This window comes from Penaeus monodon, chromosome 2, assembly GCF_015228065.2.
Source record: "Penaeus monodon isolate SGIC_2016 chromosome 2, NSTDA_Pmon_1, whole genome shotgun sequence".
In the NCBI taxonomy this organism is placed as follows: domain Eukaryota; kingdom Metazoa; phylum Arthropoda; class Malacostraca; order Decapoda; family Penaeidae; genus Penaeus; species Penaeus monodon.
Window position 1 is genome coordinate 50103051 of NC_051387.1, and position 10873 is coordinate 50113923.

Below are 10873 nucleotides of genomic sequence, written 5' to 3' on the forward strand. Positions count from 1 at the left end.
GTTCGTCAACCCACCCCTTCGCCTCCACAGCTCAGAAGCTCCTTCCGGCGAGCCTTCGGGAGACACGGCAGGAAGCGCAGCAAGCAAGGGGGAGAGGGGACCTCGGAGGACTGCCCTCAGGAACTGCCGATGCACCACACAGTCAACTCAGCCGTCCGACAGCTGCCTCCGCCGCCGCCGCCACCTTCCTCCACCCAGTCGGCCTTGGTGCAGTCGCAGCCGAAGCTTCTGAAACAACAGAAGGGGAATGTCCATGTGTAAGGGACTGGGGCTTCCAGGTTTCCTCTTCTGTAGCTTCGATTTCCTTTTTTTTTCTTCTTCTACTGTTGCTTCTTTCTTTTCTTTTTCTACTTGCTTTTCTTCTTCTGCTGTTGCTGCTTCTTTTCCTTTTCCTCCTCCTCCTCCTCTCCTTCTCCTTCTCTTCTTCTTCTTCTTCTTCTTCGTCTTTCTCTTTCTTTTTTTGAGGAGCTATGATAGGAATGTCCTGATGTACATTATATTATTCATCTGTAGTGGAAAGTGAAGAGGGACTGGAGAGATGTGTCACAATCTCCACTGCCTTTATAAATATATATATATTACATAATTATGATTTTATTTTATTTTATATTTCATCCGAAGTGCTCTCTCTCCGATTGAACGATATCCCGAAATATACCAGAGTACCACTTAATCAGAGCGTGGAACTAGCAGAGGGCGAAGAGGCCATCTCCGACTGACCGTAATATATATATATTACATAATTATGATTTTATTTTATTTTACATTTCAATACCGAAGTGCATCTTCCCGAAATACCCCGAATAACGATATCCCCCGAAATATACCAGAGCTACCACTGAATCCGAGAGCGTGGCCCAACTACGCCAGGAGGTCGCCGAAAAGGAACGCGCCTTGACCGACTGCCGACTGGAGGTGCTTTCGGCCCAACACCAGCTGCAAGCACAAGCAGACACCATTACCCGACTTCAGGTAAATGATTGTGAGACTTAGGAATATTGGGATTCAGATCGTGGGAGAGAGAACCGAGAGGTATGATAATAAAGGAGACATTGCGATGTTATTTAGTATCATGGAAGACTAGTGTCAATTTTGGGAGTTATTTATTCTGTATTTAAGGGAAATAATCAAACATCCCAGTCTTTTTACCCCAACTTTCATATTTCCTTCATTAATGAACAATAATCCGCCTCTTGCAATGCCCACAAAATTATACCAATATCTATCACAATAGCCTCCATGTATATAATAAAAAATAACCCAATAACTTTACCAAAAATGCCTCCAAGTATATAAAAGGTATTACCCAATCTCTTTACCAAAATTGTCTCCAAGCGTATCCCAGTCTCCTCACCAAGAACCTCGTCTCCCCCTTCTTCAGGGCGAGGTGACGACCCTGCAGGAGGAGAACAACCGCCTAACAGCTCTTGTGAGGCAGCAGTACGGGCCGGCAGCTGACGCCTTACTGACCCCGCTCTCGCACACGCTCACTGGACTCACGCTCACCCGGAACACGATTCGAAATTCGATCACTGGTGAGCTTTTTCCCCATTTTTGTATGTGGACGAGATGATTTTTTTATGATTAGGCGGTTATTGAGGAGTTTGTTACTAATTTTATAACTTGGTAGGATGAGTTCATACAGATGTCGTTGACGATTGATGGGTATTATCATACGATCTACCGCTTGGCAAAATTTATTTTGAATATTTTATTATTATAGTTACATCAGTGGTATTTTGGGATTGTTGTTATATAATATTGAATTCTAATAATAATATTTCTCTAAACTTCGAAATCCCGGGAATTAATGCTCACTCGTTTTTTTTTCTCTCTCTCAACCCCTCAGGAGGGAACATCTCCCCGCGCGAGGAGGGTCGGCGGGTGAAGGTGATGGTGGTCGGGAAGTCGGAGCTGGCCACGGCTCTGGAAGCCGGCCGCGCCTCCGTCAGCGCCGGCCACCTCACGCACATTGGGAACGTGACGATCGAGGCCAAGACGTCGTGGGAGGAGCTGGACGCCATGATTGCCAATACGCTGAAGGTAAATTCGGATCCTTTATTGTCTTTATTTTAGTGGGGGAGGGGAGGAAGATTTTTTTGGGGGTAACGGGTATACATTTCATGATATTTATATGCTAAGAGGGTTTTCTATTGGCATTCACTATTAAGTATACTTCTATTTTTGCCAAGGTATTGAGATCTTTTTACAATATGAACATTGTAATGATTTCCCTTCGTGGTGCCAGAATTTTAATTATTAATACTGAAATGAATCAGACCTAATAATAATCAGTCACTGAATAGTTAAGAACCGCAATTAACCTTGATTTTTTCAGGATTATGGGAATCGCATTGATCCAGTCTCAGCCTTGGGACTCGACGGGGATTCGATCCTCTGTTACCGCATAGACGACATAATCGGTGCCCCCAACTTGTCGCGTCCGGAGCTCTTGCCTTATGGGTACTGCGTGGGCGACGTGGATTCCCTCCACATTTGGCTCAAGGTAAAGATGGCGATTGGGAGGGATTGGGATACGATTCTTTTTTTTATTATCGTATGGTGAAATAATGTACTATGAGGAAATGTATTTGTTTATTTTTTTTAAGAGGGTCTTCAGATTTTTGGTTATGCATTTCATGTCCGTATTGCTAATACATTCATTTAATTATAGTACATGTATATAACCATGGAACATATGGTTAAAAAAAACTTTCCGATCGTTAACGTTCTCATTTTCTCAGGGAGGGAACCAGAGACAGGACGGAGAAGCTGTCGGCAACGTTTCAGCTTCGTCCTTCATCAACGTCACCCCCGCTACCTCGCTCAAACGTTTGGCCAATCTGCTGGTGGAGCACAGGCGTCTTGTGCTGGCTGGTCCCCCCTCCTGCGGGAAGACGTTCCTGGCTAACGCCCTGGCCGAGTTCTTCATCACGAATTCCGGGAGAGAGCTCACCGAGGATGCCATTAAAACGTTTACGTACGTGTTTTGGTTTGTTTTGTTTAAAATGACAAGTTCAGAATTTGTTTGTAAAAAAAAAAGTTCAAGATATCAGTTTGAAAACACGCGATAGCAAAAACTGAGCTGAACTGACATTTTTGAGTGTTCGTGTTTGTAATTCTGTTAAATTTGTGGGAAAAATAAAATGTAAACACTACGGTGTTTTCTGCCACCTAACTTTATATAAGGATGCACGTTTTTTTCGTTATTACTAATGATTTTTAGCGTACTTTTTTCCAAGTTAAATCTCTAAAAGGCACATTTCTAAATCTCAAACCAAGACTTCTTTGCCAAGGTTTGTCACAACACAATCCTTTATCCCAGTACCTTTATCCCGTCTCAACCACAGACGAACTGAACCGAAATCCCTCACCTTCCTAATTACAGAGTCACAGGCAGCAACTCCCTCGAAATGTGCCAGATGCTGTCGAGCTTGTGGCCCCGCGGGCTCTCCTCCACTGGCCGCTGCTCCAATAGTCTCTCCAACACCACCAACACCAGTGCTGTCTCTTCCTCCAACACGTCAAGCACCTCCAGCCACCACGAGTCTAGTCCAGCGCTTCCGGCAGTTATTATCATCGACGACATCCATGCGGCAGGCGAGTATTTAATGTGGTCGCTGGATTTCGGTATTTCATCATTATTCTTATCATCTTTATAATTGTAATTACCAGTAGTAGTAGTATCATCATCGTCGTCGTCGTCAGTCATCATCAACCATCATCATCATCAATCTTTTCATTCCCTGATAAGCCGCCTCCACTATCTTCTGTCCATCTCTTCTAAACCAGTCCCTCCCTTTTCACCTGAGACCTTATCCCTTGCACTCTTTCCTCCTCCTCTTCCCCCCGCTGCAATCTACCTACATAAATAATTGTTCTCGCAATATCATTTTTTATCATTATTATGACAGGTGTTATTACAATCATCTTTATTGCTAATATTGTCATTATACACTCAGGCGGCGTCGTCGAGACCCTGCAGCGGTGCCTGCCTGCGTCCATCCACTCGGGTCCCGCTATCATTGCGACGAGTTGCCCCACGGCGGCGCTGGCAACTCGCCTCCACATCCACTGCAATTTTAGGTATTTTGGAAAGAGGGGGTCGTGTGGGGGGACTGGTGAGAAAGAGTGGAAGGAACAGAGGGGAAGGGAAGGGTGGAAGAAGGGAAGGGGGGGGAGGAAAGGGTGGAAGGGGGGAAGGGAAGGGTGTATGGGAGGAAAAGGGGTAGAGGAGGAGGGATGACTGGAGATGAGAAAGAAGAAGGGAGAGGGGCGGGAAAAGAGAGGGAGAGGTGTGTGCCTGAGGATAGGGGTGAGAATGAGGGAGGAGGAAGAAGAACGAAGGGGGAGCAGAGATTATTGCAACAAATGTAGAAAAGGTATAAAAGAGAATATCTTCTCTGTGCAAGAAAGTACTTGACATTTTTTATTATATCTTCATTAGAATTTCTGACGAATATATATATATATATATATATATATATATATATATATATATATATATATATATATATATATATATATATATATATATATATATATATATATATATATTAGAACCAGTCATTTACATAATTTGCACTGTGAAGATATTCATTCTTATTCGTACCTGTTCTACAAGTGAAGTGGAAAATGGTTAAGGGATGGAGTAGAGTCCGGGTTAAGGCGAGGAGGAGGATATTGGTGCCGGAAGGAGAGAGGGGAGGGAGGAGAGTGTAAAAGAGGGACGAAGAGGGAGAGCCATATTTTACAGAAGTAGTTTTTCATGCAAGATAGTTAAATTTGCATGCTACCGATTTTCTTATGTGTTATATATTGCTGTAGTATTTTTCCTTTATCACAACTCAAAATTAAACTTAAATTCATAATGTGGTTTTGCTGGAGGGTGAAACATGCCTCGAATGTTGACAATCTGAGTCTTGAATAATTACTGTATTAAACTTTTTGTGTGAGCGCAACATGAATGTTAAATCAGGAATGCTGAAGTTATTCTTTTAGTAATGGTTTTCAAGACATACCATGGAATGCTGCAGCATGAAGTTTAAGAGGAGTTTCCCAATATTATCTGAAATACTTTAGGATATCTTTATTCCCGTACTCTAATAAGCTGTTTAGATTTACAGTCCCTGGCTGGATAACGTATATATCAGGAGACAAAATACAAATTAACTCCTAACTCATTTTAAATACAGAAGAAAAAATAGTATCAATAAGCATGGACTAGAAAAAACGCTCAAGAAAGTAATTCCAGAAACCTCAGATTTTGAAAAACGAACATCTTCATCATGGGAGACTCGTATCTGTTTTAGATGGGCTACTTTGAGTACCCAGCAGGAGCCAGTCAGAGGCCTGCTCGGTCGTGTACTTCGCCGGCGTGTTGTGGCAGCCGAGGTCGCCGCCAACACGAGGCTCCCCGATGCACACCACCTGGCCGAGTGGCTGACGCGCTTGTGGCTCCACCTGAACACACTCCTGTCTGGTCACTGTGGCTCGCATGAGGTTGCCGTTGGGCCAGGGTTGTTGATTGACTGTCCCATGGGCCAGGAGGAGACGCAGGTGTGGTTCACCGAGATATGGAACACGCGTTTGGTTCCTCATATCATAGCGACGGTGAAGGCCTCGTCTACTTCGAGCACAGGATTGCTGGATACGTGGACAGATCCTTTGGACTGGGTGCTTGCTACGTATCCTTGGCATGGAAATGCTGCTTGTGGGCCTGACCAGCTTACGAGGTATGATTCTGAGCTGAAGTGTTTAATGCTTTACTTTTAAGCAGGGTTTTACTTTTTTTGTGAAAGCCTTTTTTAATATATTTTAGTTGCATGTGCTGCCTCTTTCACAAAGGAAATAAGGAATAAACAATGTTTACAAAAAAAGTGTTGATTGCCTCAGCATTGCTACAGTCAGTTCAGAAATATTTTACATTACCAAAGTCTGAATGCATGTACCACCAAGCACCTTTTTAAAACTGTTGTTCAGCACATTTGAATGCATGTCTTAAATTGTGCACTGGAATGAATTTCTGCTTCCATTGAGGATTATGCACCTACCCTAAATATGCACTTTCATTCAGGATTCCAGTAAGTGATGTTAGTCAACAGAGCGGAAACACTTCAAGCTCAAGGTTGTCACCACTCCGAGCTCATGTGCCACTTAGCATCCATCAGCAGGTTTGTCAAAAGCGTGTAGAGGTCAACTTGTATGCAAATGACTAGTTTGTCTAGATGTTACAGTCACAAGTCACTTCACCTAAACTTACTTCTTCCACTAGAATATAACATGTTAAGATTAAAATTACCTCAACTTTAACCCCTTTTCTTGCAAACTGTATTTATTAGGGAAGATAACAATGTTTGATGGAACCTGCTTTTTTTTTATCAGATTTCAAAGAGTGAGTCCGTGTATGCTACACCCCAGCTATCAGGAAGAGGACCTCTGATACAAGGAAGTGCCCTTGGTACTGGGCAGACAGGACTTGTCTCCAGCAGGAGCAGCAGCACCAGCAGCTTTGCAGTAAGAAATCATGTGACTGTGCAAGCAGACAGCAACAAAGGCACTGCCTATTGCTCTGAGAGTGGAGTCAATAGTCTGGTTTCTTCTAGTCGAAAAAGAAGCGATAGCAACACTAGTGTGTCCAAAATGGAAGTGACTGAAAAGAGAGACAGTTCTGTAGATGGTGTGCCCCCTTTACCATTGAGGAGGTATGACTCGAACAACCAAGGGAAAAGCCTGTATTCATCCCTCTCGCGACCCAAGGTTAACATGCAAGAGAACAGAAATAGCTGTGAGTTGATGAATGGGGTGGAAGTCAATTCTATGGCTGATGAAACCAGTGATGAGGCTATGGAGAGTGACAGTAACAGTACCGGCAGTGTAAAAGATGCTGAGATTTTCAAGTCAACCCGGCCAGTAGAACCAATATATCATAGTATTGGGATGAAGGACAAAAACATCATGGATGCTGACGGGAAACTTTCGACGTTCAACAAAAAACCTCAGCCTCTGGATGTTCTTGCCAAGAATGCAATCAATGCTTGTGGTCTTTCACCAGATTGTGTGAAAATCATACATGGATCCAAAAGGGATTTGAAAGATATCTCCAAAGAATTAACCACAACATTTAAGCCAGTTGAAACAGCTATGTAGGGTATTTTGACTGTTGTAAAAATTTAATATATTACCATGTTTTGGTGTCTCTTCCCTTCTTATGGTAATGGATAAAAGTAGTAGTCCCATAAAAGAAAAAGAAAAAAAAAAAATGTATCTAATACAGAGTAGCATGATATAGAAGAATGAGAATCCCTTGTCATATCTTTTTACTTTAATAGTTATTCCTTAAGTAACAACTATTTATATATAAATACTTTTTCATACACTCCACATACGGCTATACACAGTATATACAAAATGTTCTTTCTACCTTGACCTGTGATTGTGTTTCAGAAAAAAAAGTATTATCTCAATCTTCACATATTCATATAGGTATTAAGAAAATATTTTAGGTAGGAAAAAAGGAAAAAAAAAAAAAATAAAAAAAGAGGTAGCTTTTATGTATATAACTGACAAAGGTTTAAAGGGCCTAGGTAATACCGGTACTTATATTCTGAGCCATTCTTTTATATTCGAAATCACTGCATAAAAAACTTTTGATCAGTGACAAAGAAAGGAATATTTTTTTTGAAAACTTTACTTAAAAGTAATATATTGCTGAAGATAAATATTGGATGACATAGGAGGCCTTACTTTGTGCCTTATACAATTATTTAAAGTTAAGCTAACTAAAATAATCCAGTTACATAAATAGGCAGTTATAGAATAGCTTCTGACTTTGCTAATTCAATTATATCAGTACAATTAATTAATTGTGCACAGATACAGATAGAACCAAGTTAGGGCTTTCATGTCAAGAAAATATGTCTATATTCATTTCATAAATGAATGTAACATGTCATGAGCAAAGATCAGAAACCATTACTTTGTATAATTACAAAGATAAAAGTAAATTGCATGATTTTAGATGTAAAGGAGTGTTTGTTCATGCTTTGATGAACTCTGGGGCAACAAGTGTATTATATTTCACGTTACCAAAATTTAAACTAAATACATGTAAAACAAATGAACAAGCAAAAATAAAAAATTTAAACAAATTAAAGAAAAACATACCACAAGATCTTTGCATCACAGATGAAACCATAGAGAATTACTGGTACTTGCACTTTTTTTTGGTAATTTGAATCCATCCATTATTTTTTGGCTGAATTTTATCAGTATCATGATAAAATTTAACTCAGAAAGGTAATGTTATGAACCTATTTTCAGGTTCCCAAGTGAATGGAAATCGGAATAAAGTATCTCACTATTACTTCTGAGATGGAAGTAATTATACTGAGATTGTACAAAAAATTAAATATTCTCAGGTGTGTTATGCAAAGATCAACACTACAATAGTGTTTATTTAAACACAGGAAGATAAGACAGTTATATTGTATAAAGTTGTATTTCTCTTATACATATCCAAAGAACCCTTTATAATAAATAATAAAGTTTATTTAATAAAGATGCTTCCTTTTCTTTGCTTTTCCTCTAACATTTTTTTGACATACTGATAATAAACAATATCTACTGCTGGTGGTTCCCTTGGTATAATTAACTACAACTGCGAGAAAATAATTTATCACATATGTCTAATTATTTCCTGCTAAATGAATAACCAACTATACAGCTAATAAACTTGAAGATAAAACACTCCCATCAGCTACTTCTTTCTGCATTATCCTTCACTGGTCCAACTTAATGATTGTTACAATGGAGCTTTTACCCAAATTCTGCTTTCTTCCATGTTCACCCACTGACGCTAGGATGGTATAGACCCTGTTCACTGCGTTTTTTAATTATTAATTTTGTCTACAAATACGTGGCTCTAGATGCACCTAAGTCATGAAGAAGTCAATTACTGGTCCTGCCTATTTTACCTGTTTACCCTTTACCTTATTTTTGGAAAGATTGGTTTATTTTTTAGTACTATTAACATTGTTAATAACAGTAATCATAATGTCATTAATAATAGAGTATCAATATGAATGAGGGAAAAAAAAAAAAAAAAAAAAAAAAAAAAAAAAAAAAATTATATATATATATATATATATATATTTATTTTATATATATATATATATATATATATATATATATTATATTATTATATTTTTTTTTTTTTTTTTTTTTTTTAATATTTAATAATACAGTAGATAGTGTACTCTAGCACCAATGGGTGAGTACATGGAATTTTTCCATTACCAACACTCTAGATATGTTTTAATCTAATGCCACCAGGGATAGCATATATGTATATGTCATGGCCACTGTGTGACAAGCGTTTTGTCACTAAGGTCACACTTACAACCCTACTACTAATACCTCTCTCTCCTGTTTACCATTTTTCTTGAATTTTTGGAATTCTTTTTTATCTTTTACTGTTTTTAGTAATGCTAGTTACATTGTAATGATTATAATGACTATGATAATAACAGCTTCAATATTGATAGCATTTAGTTGAAAAGAAAAAGAAAAGAAAAGAAAAAAATTCCGCAAAACTCAAGGAATGGGAAATCAGGTGAAATCACGAGGTCTACTTATTGATTTCTTAGTGGCTGAGCACTATGTATTGATATTCCACAAAACTAAACTGTAGTGAATATGACATTTTCCTGCAGGTGTTTGAATTAAATCGTAACGCATTGCAAATTTTTGATGCTAAAAATAAATAACAACCTTCCCTGACAAGTACTCAAACCTCTGCCTCTCCAGGTGTGACCAAGAAGGAGCAGTAACAAACTACCCTGACCACAGGGCCTCAAGGAAAAGGACTGTGTAACTAGGATTATACTAGCTCCATAGACATTACCTATCTACTCATACAAAAGCAAAGATAAGCAAGCTTTACAAACAATACCCGTTGTTAAGGAAGGTTGCTATTTATCTATATCAATGAGTTGCAGCATTATTCCATCTTCCTCTATTTCCCTCTCAGTAAAGTATATATGCAGCTCTAACCATATTTAACCATTGCAGTAATGACAATACAGTAATACAAATCAAGATTGCATTCTTCATTCTCAGGACACTAACACAAGTCCCTAGTGCTGGTAAAATGATAGAGAATTCCACTATATACAAAATAAAGTCCAGCTGCCATGGCTTAAAAGGAGAATTATCAAAAGAACAAAACAACAAAAAATAAAAATAAAGATCTTTATTTTCTACCAAAAATAGTGAAATAAAAAAGAAGAAAACATCTCTTACAAATTCATCGAGTACATTATAATAAAGTAGGGTAACATTTTTTTTTTTTCTAATAAAAAAATTACAATGCAAAACAACTTCACAAATACAAATCACATCGCCATCATCACTATCCGAGTCAAAGCTGGTTCTGTATCCAAGTGGAGCACTGGGGGTATGCTTACCAAGCTGCAGGATGATGCAGTAGGGTGGCTAGTTAATTTATGCCCCAACTCTGACTCCAGCCAATGCCGCCAGTGCTCATTAACAGCTGAGGTAACTGGGAGGGGACAGTTTGGCACAAACCTTGTTATAGCATCAATATATTAATTAAAAAAAAGTCTTATCACTAACAATCTACAATACATAAGCATGCAGTTCAGAGTTAAAAGAAAAAGAAAAAGAAAATCATTGTCAAATTAATCTAATTTATCTCTTCAAACTTTTTATGAAAAAAAAAGCATGATTGAACTGTGAAACTATTCTTTCTCATTCATACATTTTACATGTCACAATGGATCATGACTACATCTGTTACAAAGATCCTCAGACTATGAAACTAATAATTTTTACATTGAAGTAAATAAATGCA

At 38.6% G+C, this 10873-nt stretch overlaps 1 protein-coding gene across 3 annotated transcripts in view; it reads left to right on the top strand.

The window, feature by feature from the left end:
• Positions 1 to 8560, top strand: part of LOC119583503 (neuron navigator 3-like) — a 39933-nt gene extending 31373 nt beyond the window's left edge. For 2 of the 3 annotated variants that reach the window (XM_037932027.1, XM_037932035.1), the window contains exons 7-17: positions 31 to 257; positions 831 to 972; positions 1382 to 1535; positions 1850 to 2043; positions 2339 to 2506; positions 2745 to 2980; positions 3389 to 3600; positions 3963 to 4086; positions 5313 to 5735; positions 6077 to 6173; positions 6385 to 8560. In XM_037932027.1, coding sequence (XP_037787955.1) covers positions 31 to 257; positions 831 to 972; positions 1382 to 1535; positions 1850 to 2043; positions 2339 to 2506; positions 2745 to 2980; positions 3389 to 3600; positions 3963 to 4086; positions 5313 to 5735; positions 6077 to 6173; positions 6385 to 7149 — 2742 coding nt within the window. In that variant the 3' untranslated portion in view covers positions 7150 to 8560. The remainder of the gene's footprint in view (positions 1 to 30; positions 258 to 830; positions 973 to 1381; positions 1536 to 1849; positions 2044 to 2338; positions 2507 to 2744; positions 2981 to 3388; positions 3601 to 3962; positions 4087 to 5312; positions 5736 to 6076; positions 6174 to 6384) is intronic. The other variant, XM_037932042.1, reaches the window with a different exon arrangement.
• The last annotated feature ends 2313 nt before the right edge of the window (positions 8561 to 10873 follow it).